Genomic DNA, 19,377 nt, shown 5'->3' with positions numbered 1-19,377 from the left:
TCCCAAATGTCTCCCGTGTACGTTTACCACCTGCGTGTTGCGCTCCTCCCTCCCCACAGCACCCGAGAGGGGAAGGAGATCCGAAGGAGATCTGGGCCAGGGGAAGGGCTGCGCCTCCCTGCTGCGCCCCGCCGAGCTCCCCAGCAGCTGGCTGACACACTGAGCTCCTCCCAAAAAAGACAGGACAGCGCCACCACCGTCGCTCCGCGCGTGTTTAATCAGACTCATCTCTTTCACAGGACTGCTGAAATAAAAGCTGGCACAGTCCTGAAGCCCAGCACCGATAAGGGAAGGAGCTGCAGGTTGGCCTAGCCTGGCTTTTCATAAACAGGTAAAAGGAGAACCGTGATCCTTCCAGAGAAGCCAGGCAGGGCAGTTCTGGGGGACTCTGCTCTGCCTCTGCTCCTCATCAGCTCTGCTACAGAACCAGTAGCAAGGCTGCAGCCTGGATTTATTTTCATCGTGCTCTTAAATAGCCTTTTTCCCATGTGGCTGCCAGCACCGACTGCCTGTTGCCCTCAGCTGCTCGCTTCCCAGCACTGCCAGCAAAGTGGAACAGCCAAGGGAGCGGGATTTTGTTGTCTCCCTCTAGAGGTGCAGACTTCTCCGGTCCACAGAGCGGTGTGAAGGCAGGGAAGGCAGCAGCCCCACCTGCTGGGCCTGCGTTGCAGCGGGCACCTGGGCGAGGAGGCGGCTAGTAAATGCCGTAGGTGGGCTCCGTGGTGTCCCGGTACCTGTCCAGGTACCTCAGAGGCTGGTGGCGGGGGAACTTGACCTGTGGAGGATGGTAAACGGGCGGCCGCACAAACTCGAACACGGGCTCTCTCATATCTGCAAAGGGAACACACAAAATGCCTCAGCTGCAAACCCCAGGCCCTCCCCAGACAAGATCTGAGACCAGGGCTGCTCAAGCAAGCCCCGGTGAAGGCTCTCTTGATGTTATTTTAAAATGCTCGTTCCAAACGGCCTCGTAGAGGCTGTTCCCTCAGCCTGCTGTTAGTGTGGAGGAAGATGGCTCAGTAAGAACCAGGTAAGGGAGCTCTGTCAGCCAGAACCAAGCAAGAGCTCATTCACCGACGGTGTGCGTGATGTACGGGGCACAGCCCGACCCCTGAGCAGCCCCGTGCAGCACTCCCCCACGCTGCGTTTCTTACTGAGAAGCTGGTGGAAGACCCAGGTCACGGAGCTGTCCCACTGACACTGGAAGAACGCCAGCCCCGCTGGGGTCATGCTGTCCTCGTGCTTTCTGTAGAAGTCGAACGTGCTGAAGGTCCGCATCTTGAGGCTGTGGCTGGAACGAGACACGAGCACGAGAGCTGAGGTGAAGCTTGCTTCCTGTGGCACCCTGCTAGGCAACAACTTCCCCACATCATCCCAGAGTCTACACAATAAACATGCAAAAGGCAATCACTAAAGGAAAATCTCCGAGCTTCTCCAGCTCTGCATAAACCTCTGCCCTAGGCAGGGCAAGCTGCTTTCTTAACAGCCTGGATTAAAGCAACAGGACCCCATGGTGCTTGCAGGGCTGAGATTGGGGCTTCAGGTGACACACAGAGTGAAAGCAGCTCGGAACAACCCCACAGGCTGGAAGGAATTGCTCTGCTACAGCAGCACTAAGCACGAGGTCATAACAAGCGATAACAGCTCAGCCAAAGAAAGAGAGAAACTGCCCAGTGGAAGCCCAAATTACCACGGCGTCGGCCGAACGTCCTCGCTGAAATCTATGGGGCGTTCTTGCTTGAAGAGGAGGAAGACAAAGCGATGGTAGCCAGTTCCCATGGCGGGGAAGGGGGGCAAGTAGTGGCAGATCTCCTTGCCCGCCTTGATGTCGTTGCCTGGGATGTTTGTCCTGGACACAAACACATTTATTTCATTAAATACCCAGCCATTCCCCTCCTTTATGACCCGCAGTTTCATCCAGGATTACAGGTCACCCTCAGCTCCACACTGGTGTTTCGACAAGTGAACAGACAGCAGGGGCTGATTTCACTGGAAGAAAAATCAGACCCAGTGATTTCAATGCTGAGCAGCAGCAACATCTGCAACTACTGCATTTTCAGCAGGACCCAGAACAGAGGGTTACAGAAGCTAACGGCAGGAGCATCAGGGAAAGTCAAGGACCACAAAAACTATCCCAAACTGCAAGGAGCGGCTCTGCTGTCTATACTCACACCAGCCAGTGGAGGTACTCCGCGTCAGTCTCTCTTAGGTGTCCATCTGCAAACACACACACACAGACACCTCAGTGACAACTCCATGTCTGCATCAACCCCAAAGTGAGAACGCCCGGATCCTCACAAAAAAAGACACCTTGGATGACGCTGGGTTGGTTGCTTCACTTCACTGTGCCCTGGTTTCCCCGTGCCAGCTAACCTACCTCCCTCACCAGGCTGCCAAGGAAGAGGAGAGTTTGGGGGTAAAGAAATGAGTGGAGTCAGGGATCTGCCTGCTCCATACCATGACAAAAGTCCTGCTGCATCACTGTCCCATCTCTCACCTGCTAGATGTGGGGAGGCTACAAACCCTCCTGCGCAGGCAATGTTCTGCAAACATCCATTTCTTGTCTCACATTTGACAGATGGGCACAGAAATACTCAGAAAACGAAACTCATGTGGTTTCTTTGAGAGTGTAGTCCCTCAAAGTAAGGAAATTCTAATTCCTTTCCAGTCTTTGAAGTGGTTTTCTGCACCTGGAGCTTAGGGGACAGCCCCTGCTTAGCAGCTGTCACATCACCTCTGACTGCGCAGCCAAAAGAAACAGGAGCTAAGCAAAAGCAGAGTGCTACCACCCAATTTAAACACATTTCTAAGAGCCTTGCACTCACCTGGATTTGTGAGCAACAAAGTCCAGAGGGAGCCTTTATCTGCCTCGTATGACACTTCAGGGGGATTGAAAGCCTAAACGTAAAGACAATGGAAATCATTTGAGCAGCAGGTTCCATTAAGATCAGGTCACGATTTCTAACCCAGAGAACGTGAATTTGTTATGGGCACGGTCATGTCAGAGTAACCCAGCTCCATCTGGAGAGCTCCAGGAGTGTTAAGAGCCGTCAGCCTGCCCATAGACTGATCTCATCGCACACTTCTGTCCTTATCCCACCCAAAAACCTTATTTCCTTCACCCCAGAAGAAATACCCTCATAAAAGAACCCCTCAGAATGGACAACACCAACCAGCAGCACCTGGCAGAAAGAAACAGGCTCCCCACGGGGCCAGGGTTGCTCACACACCTCTGTTGGAGTCACCATGTTCCCGTAGTACACCGGCACGAGGTGCTCGTCCTCCTGGCTGTACTCCACTCTCAGGCTAACCCAGGGGGTGAAGGTGCCCTTCTGGAACAAGTCGCGGAATATCCCATAATACTCTGCCAGGCGCTGCTTGTGGAACGGGCCGCTGGTCTTCTCCCACTCTGCTCTGACCTCATCGAGGGGGATAAGTGCTGTGGGGAGAGAGAAAACTGCAGGAGCTGCTGGGAGAGGGAGCAGCCGGGGCAGGGAGCAGCGGGGCACAGACCAGTCCGGAGCCGTGCTGCTCTTTCCATCTCGGCGTTTTGGTGGTTCTGCTTCAGGATCTTTTTTCTTTCCTCATGTTCCTTCACTTTCAACAGCTTCCCACGCGGCAGGCTGATGTCAGTCTTTGGTTCTTTAAAGGGGGGTGAAAAAATCATTTATGTATAAAATCCGAACACCCGCCCCCAAAAGCGCCCTGCAATGTGCTTAGAAAGTAGAAGAAAGAGACACAAAACTGCAGCCATCAGTCACTTGATTCCGCCACCTCTCTGTCTTCCCTTCTGCTTTTTCCTCCTGCCCAGCTCCTTGCACGCCCAGATCTGGGAGTTTGCCACCTGGTGAGCAGGTCTGGGGTCCTCAGCAGACCAACCCAACTACATTACTTGCTGCATATGGTTTAAAGGCTGTTTCCTGGTCTTATTTCTTGGATACTGTAGAGGTTTCAGGAAATCCCTTCTCTATCCTGCATGTTTTGGCAGGTTCTGTCCAGCCTCTCTCCTTCTAGAAAATGGAGATCTGTCTCCCTGAAAATATCCACGCTCTGCAAAAGGGCCAGCCTCGTACCAACCCATTTCATCACGTCATTACAGACCAGGGTTTGGGGCCAACTCACAGCCCCAACAACAGGCAGCACCCCCGACCTTCAGCCACAAAGCCTCAGAGCCCTTCTGCGAGTACCTGGCTTGGGGCTGGCGTACTGCCGGTACGTCTTCCACCACCGGGCCTTCCTGCCCTCCTGCTCGGCCTGCCTGAAGTACCGGGTGAAGCTGCGGTATTTCTCCAGCGCCTCCAATTTGCTGACATCGATCTCCTCGTTCGGCATCGGGCCCAGGGGGGCCGCCCGCCTGCAGAGAGCGGCTGGAAAAGGGGAGAGCTTCAGGAGAAGAAGGGGAAGAAGGGCTGAAGGGGGAGGGCTGCAGGAGGCCCGAGGGGCCGCAGGGAGGCCCCGGGGTCGGAGCAGGCCGCACGCTGCCCCCCCCCCCCACCTCCCGGACCTGCTTCCCCTGGGCCTCCCCACGGTTCCCCCCCGGGGACCCCGGGCCCCGAGGCCGCCCCCAGCCCCGTCCCCGTCCCCGTCTCACCGGCGGTGCCGAAGGCCCGGGCTCCCCGCAGGGCCGCGCTCAGCAAGGGCGCCGCCATGATGCGCGCCGCCCTCACCGGAAGGGCCCCGTTGCCATGGCAACCACGGCTGCGCCGCGCGGGGCCCTGCGTCGGAGGCCCCCGCTGTTGCCATGGCAACGAGGCTGCCCTGCGCAGCGCCTGACCCAAAATGTTCTGCATCCCCTCAGCATTAGGGTGTCCCCCCCCGGGTTCCAGCCCCACAGATCGCCCCCTCCCTCCCCCAGCTCACGTTAGCCAAAAAAGTAAAAATCCTGAGGGCTGGAGACCTCCACCCCGCTGTGGGAAAGGGCTTCAGGCTCTGCTCATAAACAATTTGTTATTAAATTCAGCGTTAATGTCCCCAAACGGGTGTTATTTATTGTTTGTTCTCTGCCCCCCCCCCCCCAATCTGCCCTCAGCAGCGTGCTGAGGGGACGCAGCCAGCTCCTCAGGCTGACAGAGGCGACGTGTTGTAGGGTGCTTTCGTCAGGGTCTGCAGGAAGAAATGCTCATCCTCCAGGAAATCTCGGTCCTGAGGAGAGAGGGGCAAGGCTCAGGAGCGGGCAGGGGGCTGGCAGGAGGGGGAGGACATCACAAAACCACAGCGTGGGAGAGCCGGCAGGGATGGGGTGAAGGGAGAAACACCGCCGAGCCCAGGGTGCAATGGAGGAACGCGAAACAAGAAGCAAGCACTTCTGGGATCGCTCCTCTGGGTGCCCATGGTTCTATGAGCCCCCCCAGCCCAGCCCAGCGATGATTTTAGAGCCACCCGTCCTGTGGTGTCACCCAGCCCTGCTCCCTGCCAGCTGGCTTGAAGCCCCTTCCAGCCCACTCACCTGCTGGGCCCTGTGCTTCAGCAGCAGCAGTTTGGCGTAGAGCTCTGCGGGGCCGGCCGTGCCTGCGCTCCTGTGCCCAGGGAATGTCCGAGCAGGAGGTGGAAAGCCTGCAACGAGGGTGCAGCCCCGTTGCCATTAGGGAAAGACAAATGGAAGCAATGAAGCATCCCTTTTTTGCTGCCTGAATGTCCCCGTAGTGGAGTCGTCCTCAATCTCTGAGCACAAATGGGCTTTAGCCCGCCCGCCTCTCCCTTCCCGACCCCTTCTGCTCCCTCTTGGCATTGCCCTGGCTCACAGAGCTCAACTGAGCTCCTTAAGAGGATCTGGGGGTGCAACACCAAACCTGATCCGATGTTCACATGAAGGGGAGCTAAACAGCCCCCAGGAGTACCCCAAGACTCCCAAGATGTGAAATAAAAGCGCAGCCACCCCTCCCGTCAGCCTTACTCAGCACGCCGGAGAGGCCCTTGGTGGGGGCACCGAGGTTCTGGTCTGTGGGCAGCAGCAGCGTGGGGTTGCTGGGCAGCTCCTCGCGCAGCTGCTCGAGCTGCCTCCTCTGGTGAGCCATGCTCAGCCGCTCCTGCCCCAGCCCCAGGAGAAAAGGAGAGAGATCGGTGGCAAGGTTCAGGCCCTGGGGATGGCAGCCCCAGTCGGAGAAGGGAAGGTGATGAGGAGTTACCTGCTGCAGCTGCTGTTCCTGCTGCTTCAGCTGCTCCAGGTGCTGCTGCATGAGCTGCAGCCGGGTCTGGTGCTCGGATTCCAGCCTGCACGCCTCCCGCAGGGCTTGCTCCCCTTCCTCGTACTTCTGGGATGAGAGCTGCAAGGAACAGAGGATGGGGACAGGGCTCCTTGCTTTGGGCATTCCCTCATTCCCCTCCCAGGACAGGAGTAGGATGCACGGCCTCAGGAGAGGTGTGATGCCCTGGCTTTGCTGCCAGCCTGTGTGCTGTGAAAGCAGCTCGGGGACTCCACTGACCTTGTTCATGCTTTTGATCTCCTCCTCCCGCTGCCGGATGCGCAGCGCAGCCCCTTTCACCTTCTCCTTCTCCAGCCTCAGCTCGTGCCAGGCCTCATCCAGCAGCTCCCTGTCCCTCGTCAGCTGCTCCTCCCTGGCCTTCAGCTCACGGCCCCGCATCTTCAGCTCTGCCTGCTCCTGGGATGGGCGTGGGGGCAACCGATGTGTTACCAGACCTGTCCTGGACACTGTCCCCTGTCTTTCTGAATGACGGGAGAGATCTGCCCCTGCTGAACAACTTGTGTGCACCAGGCCTGGGGTGCAGAGCACCACCAAGCAGTGCCCTCATCCATCCACCCGTGGGGACCAAGAACTGGCAGAGCTGGGATTGTGTACACACACACACACTCCTTCCCTGGAAAGGAAGAAGCCCCTCACCATGTTGCACACCCTAAAACACGCTCAAGGCATGTCAGTTTGTCAGCGGGAGAATTATCCAGCTCCACGGTTATTTACCACCGCAGGGGTAGCCATTAGAAACACAGCTCTGGCACACCCTGCACATCCCCTCTCAACAGCCCCAGGAGGGAGCAGAACTGGCTCTGGACGCATCCGCATGGCACGGTGAGGCTTGGCTTAACCCATCACAGCTGCCTCCTCTCACCCGACTTGTCTGGCTGCCCCAAACTCCTCCCAGGCAAAGGGGAGAGGCAGATGGGACAGATGTCAATCTGCATTGACACCTACAACCAGCTGGCAAGAGCTGCCCCTGGAAGAGCCCGATTCTCACCACCAGACCCAGTGGGATGCCTCCATCCCCTCCATCCTAAACACGAGAAGCAAGCTCTGAACCTTCCCCCGTGACCCCGTGGGGGAGCCCAGCTGCCTGCCAGGCAGCGCTGGGTGCCACGGGAAGGGGCTCTGGGGCCGTACCTTGGCCAGGCTCATGATGGTGCCCTCTCTCTGCGAGTCCATCTGCAGGGCTCGGTCTATATCGCGCTCCATCCGCTCCTTGCTCAGCTGCTGCTGGGTGTGGAATTCGGCCCACTCCACTGCCAGCTTCCGGCGCTCCTCTGAGCACTTTTGCATCACCGACTTCTGCTCCTCCAGCAAAGCGCTCTGGAGAGCATCGGAAGAGGCAGAGAGACAGCAATAAGTCCCCCAGCCACAGGATTTTCTCCTTTAACCCATCCCTGCAGATAAATTCCATGTAATATCTACAGGCTGGTCCAATCCAGGGTGCTCGGTGTGAACCCTGCACAGAGCTCTGGCCCCTCGTATCCACATGCCAGGCAGTTGTTCTGACTGAGATTCACTGCGAGACCAAGAGTGGGATGGAGGAGGTGGAGGGGAGAGCAGGGATGCTGCAGCCAAGCACCTGTCTCTTTCATCCACCACACCACGGTGCAGCCCCAGGCAGACTCGTGAGATGTGAAAAACACCCGGAGATGCCTGCCCTATCTCACCTTCGCCCTCTCCAGCTCCGCTCGCTCCATGGAGAGCTGCTGGGTCATCACTCGCCGCTGCTCCTCCAGTGAGTGCTGCAGCGATTCCACCTTGGATTGCTCTGCTGTCGCCCTCCACCGCTCCTGGTCCAGGCACAGGGGAGAGACAGGTGCCACTCACAGGCTCCAAACCAAGGGTCTCCAACGGGAGAGGCATCATCCATCCTCCCCGTACCCAGAGGGCACGACATGCGCTCACCTGCTCCAGCAGCCGAGTCTGCTCGCTCAGCCTGGCCTCCATTTTGGCAATCACCTCCTGGAGTCGGCTCCGCTCCTCCTCCATGTCCCTCTGCTGCTGCGACAGCCGGTCCTGGAGCACTGCGGAGAGGCAGCAGCAGCGCTGTGAGCTGAGGTGTCCAACGACCAAGGCAGGCAGAGCTTTGCCAGCTGGGGCTCCCACCCTCTGGCTGAATCAGGACAACACTCCCCATTTTCTGGGGGGACCCTGCAGCCCTTTCAGCCCAGGAGAAGGGCAGCCGTACCCCTGAGCTGCTCATCCCGCTGCCGCGCCCCCATGGCCAGCTCCTGGGAGGTGGTGTGGTGCGTGGCCTCCACCTTGTGCGAGAGGTTATGCAGGTCGCTGGAAAACTTCTCCATCTGCTCAATGACGCCGTTCAGAGACCTGCGGAGAGGAGCGCCTGTGGGATGTGCTTCATGGCACCATGGTGGAGAAGGGTTTTTGTGGCTGTAGGGCAGGGAACAGAGCGGCCAGGGCTCAGCGGGGGGCTGTGACAGTGGGGATCGGTACCTGGTGTGCGAAGTGGCGCTGGTCACCGCGTCGATCTCCTGGTCTTTCAGCCGCTTCAGCCGCTGGAGCTGCTCTTCATGGTCTTTGCGCATCTCCTGGACAGACGACCTGCAGGGCACGGAGGAAGGAGCCCGTGAGGGGCTGCTGCAAACTGCTGCTCCCCCTGTGGTGGGCACAGCTGGGATGGGCTACATCTGGGGGTCGTGGGGAACTTTGCTGAAAACTGTTCTCTCATAAACTGTGTAGACAACAGTGACTTAGGGACCTGAATAAAAGGGGCTTGGGGAAGATAAAATGCTAGATTCTCCTTTCAAAATACAGTGCATTTCACTCTGAAATGATACCTACTGCCAGATCTCCCTCTGCCCATCCATGAAGCAAATCCCATTCCTAAGGCCACCAAGCTGCCCCCAGCCCAGCGCTTCTGGAGCCAGATTTTCCCTTTCACTGTGTCCCCAAACCATTCCCCAGACAAAGGAAGACTGGACTAGCACCGTGTGTGCGCCACGCTCACCTCTGCAGCTCTCGCAGCCGCTCCAGCTCCCGTGCACTCTGCTGCTCCAGCGTGGCCACACGCTGCTGGTGCTGTGCCACCAGCTCTGCCCGGGCCCGCTCTGCGTCCTGGCTCTGTGACAGCAGCTGAGTTGCCAGCTGCTCCTTCTCCCGCCGCAGCCTCTCCTCTCGCTGCCCGTAAGTCTCCTCCACCACCTTCATCTGGCTCCTGCCCGGACACCCAGACGGGGGTCAGGGTGAGGAAGAAATGCTGCTCTCGTGGCGTTACCTGGTGCTCTCCACCCGAAGTGCACGTGGGGATTTAGTGAGCGGATTGGTGTCACTGTGTGCAGGGAAACTGAGGCACGGGGCACTTTGCTTGCTCTGGTCTGAGCCCTGAGCTATCCCACTCCCAGCCAGTGAGGTGCCCTGGCTGGGGACATGCTGGCAGTGGGACTGGTCCCTCCTCCTGTCACCCACAGAACAGGGCTGGTGAGCGCAGACCCTCACCTTGGCTCACCTGTGGGTCCCCACCTGGCCAAAACTGATGTGGCTCTGTGCTTGCCCACCTCAGGACAGATTTGGGAAGCAGCCCAGCCCTCCCACAGCAGGGAAAGAGGACAGAGCTATAGACAAGGTCACAACACAGGGGACAGCTGTGGGTGAGAGCCCGGTACCTGTGTGCTCTCTCGAGGAGATCCAGGTCCTCCTGGTGCCGCTGCTTGAGACTCTCCAGCAACATTTTGTGCTGCGTCCGCTCCAGCTCCAGCATCCGGACCTGGGGGGCACCCAGGGGAGAAGGTCCTGGTGCTGCCCTGGGTACGGAGTTCCCAAAGCACCACCTGGCAGCTGAAGGCATCCCCGGACTGGGAGGTTTCTGCCCTCTCCCCTGCCATCCCGATGCCATTTGGAGCAGATAATGGCTCCTCTCCTCCCACAGGGTTATTTGTGCTCCCCCAAGGACCACTTTTTTTTTTTTGATTTGCACCCCCCAGGTGAGGCAATGGGGCTCACCTGGCTCTCCAGCTCCACCACACGGGTCTGGGCGCTGAGCAGTGTTGCCTGACAGCCCGTCACATCCTGATAGACCTGTGCTGGTGGAGCTCCTGGCCTCCTCTCATGCAGGGAGCCTTGGGCTGGGAACTCAGCCTGTGGAAACAGAGAGAGAAGACCAAGACCCTTAGGATCAGGAGCTTTGCAGCGTGGCCATCAGTTCCCGAGGGAAAGAACCTGGCCTCACCTGCAGCTGTGGGGCAGCCTGAAGGGGTGCCCTGGGGATGGGAACCTGCAGAAACACACGGATGCTGTCAGGGAGGTAAAACCTGGCTCTGGGGTGAATCCATCCCCTATGATTCCTCTTCTACCCTTCTCCAGCCCAAACCTGTTGCTGTTCTGGGTCTCCTCTCCCCAGGTAAATGTAGCAGCACCCACCCAGACACGAGCACACCAGGCTCTTCCTTGCTGGGGGCAGAGTTTGGGTGCTGCACCTCTAGGTATGGTCTCACCAGACCCACCTGAGCAAGTGGGGCAGGGCCCAGCACCTCCTGCATTGCTGGGGATGCTGCTGCAGGGCCTGAAAGGATAAAAAAAAATCATCTTTTGGACACGGCAATGGAATCCATCCCCTTCCAGAAGGATGAGGGTCCAAGTCTCTCAGGCAGAGAAGGGTCCTGCTCTGCTCCAGCAGCTGACCCTGGGGACAGAGCCAGCCCAAATTGGATCAGGCTGCTGCCCAAACTGAGCCACCACGTGAAACACACCCTTGGCGCTGGCATCTCTTGGGGAATCTCCCTTTGCAGGCTCTGACGGGTGAGCTGAAGCTTGTGTCGCAGTGCTGAGCCACGGGACCGGGTGCCTGCATGGACACAGACACGTGGGAATGATGCACAGCAGTGTCACAGCTCGGGGAAGAAGTGCACAGGTGTTATTTTTTGAAGTTTAAAGCTTGGCTGTTCCACTGTGAGCAAATAACCAGCCAAAGGTCCTTCAGAGCTGCCTTCCCTCCCTGTTACAGGGTTCTCAGACCAAACTGACCACTGCTGGCCACCGGCTCTCCCCTTTCCCCCATCTCCCTTGTCTGCTTTCTGCAGGCCACCTCTCTCAGGATGCCCGAAATGCGAAGGAAGCCTCACCCAGAGCTGTCTGAGCTCTCTGCCTTGTCCTGCAGGGCAGCTGCCTGCGTTGGTGGGGGTGCTCCTGTGGTGGTGGTTGGCTGGCTGCAAGCAAAAAGCATCATATGTGGCAGAACTGAGCAGATTATGAAAACCAAGATCCTTTTCCCCAGTGCTTCACAGGTGAAAGCCTCCATCCCACCCAGCTGTGGCAGGATTCAGCCTTTTGGTGGCAGACAGAGCAAAGACGCCCCAAAATCTCTATCATCTGCGTTCCTCCTCACCGTATCCAACCACTTCCCCTGGGCAGCACATCCCTGCCCAAAACACATCTGTTTGTCTGCATGGTGCCTCGGAGTCCCACTTGAATGGCACAAGTCCAAATCCATGCAAAACCCCAGCTGGAGGAGGTGGTTTGCCTGGAACTATGAGGAGTGAAGGGAGGAACAAGGAGCACAGGGTGGGCCCTGGGGATGCGCTGATCCAGGGCAGCTCCAAAGAACCCAGGGCAGCATGTGAAATCTTGGCTGCAACTGGAAAAAGAAGGGCCCAGAGGTGGGATAGGCTGCGGCCTGGATCACTGGGGTCTTGCATTACCCCAACCTGAGATGAGAAAGTGCTTAAAATTAATTCCTTAAATCCAAGCCAAGGCTCTCTGAGGTCCTGTTGGAGCAGCTACGCATAGAACAAACAGGAGATGTTGATCATGCCCTTACCTGGAGGGAGAGTGGGGGTCTGTTTTTTTGCTTGGGGTCTCCAGGGGCGCAGCACTTCTCTCCTGGGCCTTTGCCTGTGCTTGGGCTTTCTTGCGAGACAAAGCAGCACTCAGCCAGTTCTCCTCTTCCCCACAGATGGGTTTAGGGGCTTCTCCCTCCGTGGCCGGGAGCTGGCGGGAGCTCAGCACAGGACTGGCTTTAGCTGGAGATGGTGGCTCCGAATCCATAAAATCCTCATCCTTCAGGCCCAGCCAGTCACCCCCAGCCCTGCTGGCCCGCACAGGGCTCTGGCTGGCTGCAGGAGCTTTGGAGCGTGAGTCTGGTTTCGGTTCACTGAGGTTCTCAGCTGAAAACCTGCCATAAGGAGATGGAGCTGCATGCCTGCCTGCAAGGGGACCCTGCCCATATGGCTGGGAGTTGGAGCTACAGAAGCACACGGAGCACAATACCTCACAGACTGCCTCCTTGACGGCCGGCCCTCGGGCGTGGAGGCCACTGTGGGCTGGTAGGCTCCAAAGAGAAATTCCTCCTCGTCCCAGCCCTCTTCCTTCTCTGTTCAGACAAGCAGGCTTGAGTCAGTGCCCAGAGGAGCAGCCAGCTGCAAAGACACCAGCCCACCTCCTCCTCCTCCCCTGCAATTCCCACTGGGATCGCTGCCTCTGGGAAAACACCGCTGGAAACATCCTCCCCAGAAACCTGTGAGCAGCATGCTTCCCACTGCGGCTGGGAAAAGGATCTTTATTAGGAATCAGCCCACGCCCAAACGTGACTGCGTTACTCAGTAGATTACCAATCATCACCTGAGCTGCAGCAACTGTGCAAATGCTCTCAGTCTGCCTCCAGGCCACATTAACATTTTACATAGCCACCTTCCCCGTGGGGCTGACAGAAAGCTCATTAGTAACCCTACTCACCACTGCAAAAAGGGTGCTTGCCCTGCAAGGGCATTAGAAACCCATCTTGCTATCCTGAGCCAACACCATCACCTCTTTGGACCATCCCAGCATCCCTGGCTGTGCTCACCTGGCTGCTTTTGGTATTTCTTATCCAGTTTGAACTCCTTGCTCTCTCCCGTGCCCGGCCGCTCCAGGATTTTGGCGACAGAGCCTCTTCCCAGTAACTCATCCAGCTTGGAGCGGGCTGGACGCACCTCCTCCCTGTTACGGACAGAGCAGCAGATGGGTTTCTTCAAGAGGCAGGGCCATTCCAGAACACGCAGCCTTGCCAGGGCGTTCTGACTCTTGTCTGAAATAAGGCTGCTCCTGCTCCGTTCTGGGACCCAAGGACAGAAGCTTTGAAGTTCTCCAGCATCTCCCACCCCCCCCTTCAGCAGCTGCCACTGAGTGTGGAGGCACCATCTCGCATCCAAGCTGTCCCCAGCTTTACTCCCACTGCATTTTCATTGCCCACGAATGCCACCTTACTCTTCTGCCTTCTTTCCCTGCTTTTGGTCTCCTTTTGGGCTGTTACCAAATCCCAGCGCATCCATCAGGTCATCACCATCATCTTCAAACGTGAGCTCCTCCCTCCTCCGGACTGGGGCTGCTGTGTGAAGGGGTGTCTGGGGTGGGGGTGGCTCTGGGGGTGGGATCACAGAAAGAAGGAAGTTTGATCAAGGTTTAAAAAAACAAAAACATGGAAAATACAGGAAATCAAAGCAGCCCTGTCTACTCTTTTCTCTCAGTCACTTTTATATAGTGTTTCTCTGTGACCAAAGCCCACAGCGAGTGACAAAGTGGCAGTGCACTCCTTCCTGGTCTGTGGCCACACATCTATTGATGGGACAACCCTGGGTTTTGTGAACATGAGGTTTCTGGCTCACACCAGATTTTTAGCATTGCACATTTCTGACCAGGTAATTCTGCCTCCCCACAAACGAGTCCTTACTCCACGAGTGCGCCCTAGACCTTGCCCTAACCCATCAGGGGCTGTTTGCGCCCCTCTCTGCAGCAGAGCAGATTTATTGGGTTGCAGAGGGATTCTAGGGGACTATCAGATCCATTAACATCCCTGCTACAGGAACAAGAGGGATGGCAACTAAACACAGCCACCATAGCCTGGATCCAACCCGGAGGTGCCCTGAACAGGCTTTGGCTTGGGTGGCAGTGCTCACAGCCACCTCAACTCTGACCCAGTAAACTTGTTCTCAGTTGGCAAGGCACGGCACAGGTTGAACGAGGCTGTGTGTAAGATCTGAACCTCTGTTCCCAGAAAGGAAAGGCCAGTGCTGTAACCTATGGCACACTGGAAATATCAAGCCCTCGGTGAGCTGTACTACAACTAACCCTGCCACAAAGCTGCTCAATAACTGGCTGTGCTGGTTAACACCAGATGGAACTAGGCGGCCTTCAATTTTATCAGTTTTGACCTCACACAAACCAGTCCAGCTTGCTGATTTGAATACAAAAAGGATGTGTTGAGCATGCCTACTTACCTTTGTCTTTGCTCGGTTCTGTTTTTTTCTCAGGGACACTTTCACAGCCTCTTGGAGCTGGTTTCTTGGGAGCATCCTGCTCCTCATCAGATAACAGCCCAGCTAAAGGATCATCTAAATCTGGGAATTACCCCGTAGGGTCAGGAAAGGAGAGTAATAACAGCAACAAGGTAACAAACAAAAAATAACAAACTCATTGCTACTTAGAAGAACAATTCTGCATCAAGCCATGCACCACCCCCACCAGGAGCACATGGGACAAGAGACCAGTTTTGCCCAAAGCCACAACTGCAGATTCTGCAGGGATATGATAAGAGTATCCCTGAATTTTAAACATTCAGTGACTGTATCTCTGTTCATTTTTCCATGTTTTCTTTCTCCTGAAAGAAAATAACCCAAGATGTGGGCGCTTGAACACTTGGACACTGTTCAGGCAAAGAAAAAAAGGAGAAGAAAGCCCTCCCATCAGCTTCACCTAAAGCACACTGGGCTTAGTGATTTTAACTGTGTTTTAACCAAGATCTGACTTGGACAATCAGATCTCATCTGTACCAGGAAACCTCTTCTCCAGCCTCATCTTTTGGAAGTTGGATGGAATCCCTCTCTGATACAAGGGTGTCTGAGTGTAACAGACAGTCATCAAACAGCAAAGCACACAGGAAAACACAATTGCAAAGAGATGCCCTCAGGAATCACTTTCAGTCCTGGAGAAGGCCTAGAAGTGCTCCCGTTCCCACCCTAGAGATGGGAACTCCAACAGCAGAGACTGGCACTGTATTTTTTTTCCTCTAGTCATTTTTGTGGGATTAGATCTGCACCAGAATCATAGGGGTGAAGGGCTCTGTATCTCATTAACCAGCCAAGCCTCCACTTTACAGCAGAGGCCAGCTATGGGCAAAGGGCAAGGACAGGGTTCTCAGTTGTCGCCAGGCATCTGTGAGGTGAAGTGAAGCGAGATCCTACCTTCAAAGTTAAATTTCTTATACGGTCGGGAAGCAGGTGGGGATGAGAGTGGCTTCTTTTCCGTCACAGGTGCAGACTCTCCTAGAAAGAGAGACCACAGCTCACTCAGGGCAGTGCAGACACAGGTGCCCCTACCCTATCCCAGCTGAAGGTCACTTTTCTTGCAGCAGCCCCCTAAAAGCACATGTTGTGACAGACAGTGGCCCTGTGACCCTATGGGGTGGGAACATCTCTAGAGGAGCCTCCTTGCAGAAAAGAAGAAAAGTGCCTCGGAAAGAGGACAGTTTGGGGACTGTTGTATCTTAAATGCAACCCCTCTGGCTCTCCTTCCAGGCTGATCAAGCAGATCCCACTAGAAACACTTTGCAAGGCACCAGGGAGCCACTAAATGGCCTTTGACAGGCAGCTGCAGCATGGCTGTCATCACTGCTGGTGTAGTGATGTTATCACAGCACGACAAGAGGCTGGGACAGGGATCTCCCAAGGGACAACGCACAGCCAGAGTAACGCTCTGTCTGTGACAGCCCCAAAAGGAACGAGAAGAAAGGAATTTGGGGAACAAATAAACTTTTTATTCGCTATCTAGCATCTAAATACCCCTTATTTATTTGCAATCAGGCTGTGAAAAGAAGAGCAGAGCTTCCCTTTATACCTTTCTCAGGAGCTGGCACCTTCCCTGAAGTTTTTACTGCTCCTTCCGAGGAGTCACATTTCCCAGGGCCTTTTGTGGCTGCCTTCCCTGGCCCAGAACTGGGTTTTGATATTCCCAGGAGATCAGCTTCCATGTCATCCATGTCCTGGAAAGCAACAGGGTGAGGATGGGAGCAGGGTGAGCGATCACCAGGCCATCACAAGGACCGTGCCTCAGGGAAATGGGAAGGACAGCTGGCACTGGAGGCTGTGACACGTGGGGCTGAGATGATGGGTACAGATGATGGGTACTTGTGCACTTACCTTCAGGGTTTGCAGCACAGCTTGTGGGTCTGCATCGGAGACACCGGATCCCTGCATGCCACAGAGGGGAGAGATCAGACAGATAGGCTTCAGAAACTCCTCACCCCAGAAGAAGCAGCCTGGTGGTCAGGAACCCCATCATCTGCATCTACCAGAGACCTGGGTAAATTGCTCCAGCACTCAGAGCCCTGGTTCTCCTCAGTTTATGAGGAAACATGCTTAATTCCTCCGGGTGCATTCCTTACTGGAAACCCCCTGTGCCTTGAGTCCTTTGCTCACATCCTGCTGTCCCTGGGAGAAGTGTCAGGAACGTTGCTTTGGGTTAGGGTCCACCTCATCCAGGGTATCTGTAAGCCCATCATCCACCCACTCCCCTGCCCCATCTTCCCCACCCCGCAGAGGGGTCACCTCTTCAGCGAAACTTCCAGGTTCCTCCCTGATATCCCACTGCTGACTTGGACGGGGCAATGCTAGGGCCAAACTCAGCCCAGCTCACCTCCAGCTCTCAGGATACCCAGTCTCTCAAAATCTGGAGCTCACCTCTGCAGCTTCCACGTCCTCTGCAGGGAGTTTGCTGAAGAAATCATCCTCCAGAAAGGACCTGTGACACAAGCCTACGGGTTAGCAGCACATGTGAGCTGGGGAAAAAGGCTAAAAACAGCACTAGGAATGAAGTAGTAGTGCTGGGACTGCTACATTTAAGCAAACAACTGCTGTAATAGAGATTTACAGGCCTGGGGGTACTCAGCTCTTGCTGGAAAGCTTCAGGCTCTGGGTTCTCAGCTCTCAAAGCCATCACAGATAACTCCTTCTCATGTACTTGCTACTGGGGCAGGGAGTGAGGCGGAGGAGACAAGGACAGGGCAGGTCAGAAGGACGTGGGGAGTGCAGAGAGCTCTGCAAATGGGAGAGGCTGTGTTTGGAAGGTACTCACTTCTTGCTGGCCTGCAAGCTGGTGCCCCGGGCTCTCCCACTGCTGACAATGGCTGGCTGGGAAGGTTTAGCAGATTTAACAGGGACTTCGTCTGGAAATAAGACAGGGAGAGATTAGGGTGACAGACACAGGCGCTCCAAAGGGGAAATTGCTGTTTCCTAATGGGACAAGAGGCTTTGAAATGGATACGCTTCACTCTGCGCTCCCCAAGCCGATGTCCAACCCTGTTCAATGGCCTCTGGGAAGCTGCACTCAGCTCTGCTCCCTGCTTCATCCCCCCTCACAATTGGAGCTCCCTTGGAGAGCAATGGCTCCTGTACCAGCACCTCCTGTTCCCAGGAAGGAACAGGATGAGGATGCCACCCTTCCAGCTGCAGAGAAGATGCACTTTACCGTCATATCCCAGGAGGTCACCCAACACGTCATCGATGGAGCCTAGAACAAGACAAATTACAGGAGCTGAGGCAGGTGGGCTCACCAAGCAGGTGTAGAAAAGCTCCCTATTTCAGTAGGCTTGCTCTTCTGAAATCCCCCAGAATAAAGGCTTGATGTCAAGCATCATCAGGCCCTCCTTGCCAGCCTAGAGGGAACTGCCAGGACCATGACTCGGTCCAATATTTTATACATGTATGATTTAGCTTCAGTTAGCCCAAAATGCTATTTTTTCTTTATCAAGCATACCAGCTGCTTTCCATTCAGCTAGTCACTGGCCACAAGCAGCACTTAATCTGTGAGCCTCTGGGCAACTCAAAAGCATCACAGTGTTCAAGGCTGCAGGAGGCCTCTAAACAAGGCTTTGGGGAACAGCTGGGGGAAGAACTAAAGTAAATGCTTGTGTTCTCTGGACCTGGGAAAGTCTCCAAGAGAGGGAATTTATGATCACAATAAACCAATCCACTCAATCTGAGAGGCAGGTGAGCATCGTTGGTTCAGAAAGAGTATGATACCCTGAGCAGTAGCCTTCAGGCATGGATCACAAATTATTTCAGTAGCCACAACTGCTGCCTGATCCTAGTGTCCCCCATCTGCTCTGTTCCACGTATTCCTAGCAGATCAAAGCACCTACAGACAGTGAAAGGAGAACACAAACGCGTACATACCTCTTAAACTTTTCTTGGATTTTGTAGCCTATGGAGAAAGACCAATTCCCTTGTTACAAAATGAAGCAGATCTCACCTGGATTTTCCACAAAACACACTAAAGCCATTGGCAGGTTCTCCAGAGAACCCCTGAAGCAGTAGTGAAGCCCTCCTCCTGCCCATGCTGTTTGGGAAATGGCACGTGAAATGCTGAGGAACTGCAGATATTTATAACTTCTGAGAGAGCCCAGCGAGCACACGAGCTGGGCAGAAGCCTCTAGTCCCTGGGACCACTTCTGCCTCCACACAGCGATGCCAGAGCATCGAATTTGGATTTCCCAGGCCTGCGTTGTACCTATCACACTCACCATGGCAGAAATTCTGCTTTCCTTTGCTGTGCCAGGTCTGGTTATACATCCAAGCTGTACCTCGCAGGGGGTCTAACACCACTGCTCACCTCCACACCAACCTCCTACCTGCGGCAAGAGGCAGATTTCTTGGTTTGCCTTTACAGCTGGCTGCGTCTCAGTTAAACAGACTTCCCTCTCCCGCTTGGGTCCCTTCTACAGCCTGCCAGACACCCCCTGTGCTGCTCGGACCTCTCGAAGCCACGCAAAACGAGGCTTAATGCGAGTTCAATAAAAAATAGAAAAACGGTGTGAGGGGGACGAGGGGAGCCCGCAGGTCTCACACCGGGACCCCCCTCAGCCACCTCCGTGCCCCTCGGGGCCGGGGCAGCCGCTGCCCGCCCGCCCCTCAGCGCCCCCAGCCCCGGGCCCGCCCCGCGCCGCCCGCCTCAGGCCGGGGGAGGCCGCAGGGCCCGGCCCGGGCCTTCCCCTCACGGGGCGCTGGGAAGCGAAGTCTCCGCCGGGCTCAGGCAGCGAACTACAGCTCCCAGCAACTCCCAGCAGTTCCCGGCAGCTCCCAGTAGCCCCCAGTATCCGGGGCAGGGCGGCTGAAGGCCCCCCCGCCGCTTGGAGGGGCGGGAGGCAGCGCGATGGGGCAGGGAGGGTGCAAATCTGCAGCCCCGCTGCGGTCCT

The 19,377-nt window shown here is 56.0% G+C and overlaps 2 protein-coding genes across 8 annotated transcripts; both read right to left on the bottom strand.

Moving 5' to 3' along the window:
• Positions 1-194: 194 nt before the first annotated feature.
• On the bottom strand, positions 195-4,751 carry MRPL38 (mitochondrial ribosomal protein L38). Its single transcript, XM_027471375.3, has 9 exons — positions 4,592-4,751; positions 4,188-4,367; positions 3,514-3,642; positions 3,231-3,439; positions 2,826-2,898; positions 2,172-2,217; positions 1,691-1,849; positions 1,155-1,291; positions 195-831 (listed from the first exon to the last, which is right to left on the bottom strand). The coding sequence occupies exons 1-9, from the start codon at positions 4,647-4,649 to the stop codon at positions 695-697; spliced, it is 1,128 nt and encodes a 375-aa protein (XP_027327176.3). The 5' UTR covers positions 4,650-4,751; the 3' UTR covers positions 195-694.
• A 215-nt stretch (positions 4,752-4,966) lies between these two features.
• Positions 4,967-19,171, bottom strand: FBF1 (Fas binding factor 1). Of its 7 annotated transcripts, XM_038165173.2 has the most exons (30): positions 18,706-19,171; positions 18,359-18,386; positions 17,652-17,693; positions 17,259-17,349; positions 16,865-16,925; positions 16,325-16,375; positions 16,023-16,167; positions 15,371-15,451; positions 14,408-14,527; positions 13,398-13,551; positions 12,997-13,130; positions 12,423-12,525; positions 11,974-12,327; positions 11,279-11,362; positions 10,907-11,001; positions 10,661-10,719; positions 10,387-10,431; positions 10,161-10,295; positions 9,824-9,924; positions 9,169-9,375; positions 8,655-8,762; positions 8,389-8,528; positions 8,106-8,224; positions 7,868-7,990; positions 7,335-7,520; positions 6,423-6,599; positions 6,126-6,263; positions 5,894-6,026; positions 5,447-5,553; positions 4,967-5,142 (listed from the first exon to the last, which is right to left on the bottom strand). In XM_038165173.2, exons 1-30 carry the CDS (start codon positions 18,706-18,708, stop codon positions 5,059-5,061), a joined length of 3,408 nt encoding a protein of 1,135 aa, XP_038021101.2. In that variant the 5' UTR covers positions 18,709-19,171; the 3' UTR covers positions 4,967-5,058. The 7 variants fall into 7 exon arrangements, with proteins under 7 accessions (XP_038021101.2, XP_038021102.2, XP_071881885.1 ...); XM_038165174.2 differs by lacking the exon at positions 10,387-10,431; XM_072025784.1 differs by lacking the exon at positions 18,359-18,386.
• Between the last annotated feature and the right edge of the window lie 206 nt (positions 19,172-19,377).

Source organism: Anas platyrhynchos, chromosome 19 (genome assembly GCF_047663525.1).
Source record: "Anas platyrhynchos isolate ZD024472 breed Pekin duck chromosome 19, IASCAAS_PekinDuck_T2T, whole genome shotgun sequence".
Lineage (NCBI taxonomy): Eukaryota > Metazoa > Chordata > Aves > Anseriformes > Anatidae > Anas > Anas platyrhynchos.
The sequence above is the reverse complement of the archived record's forward strand: the minus strand, read 5'-3'. Positions and strand labels throughout refer to the sequence as shown.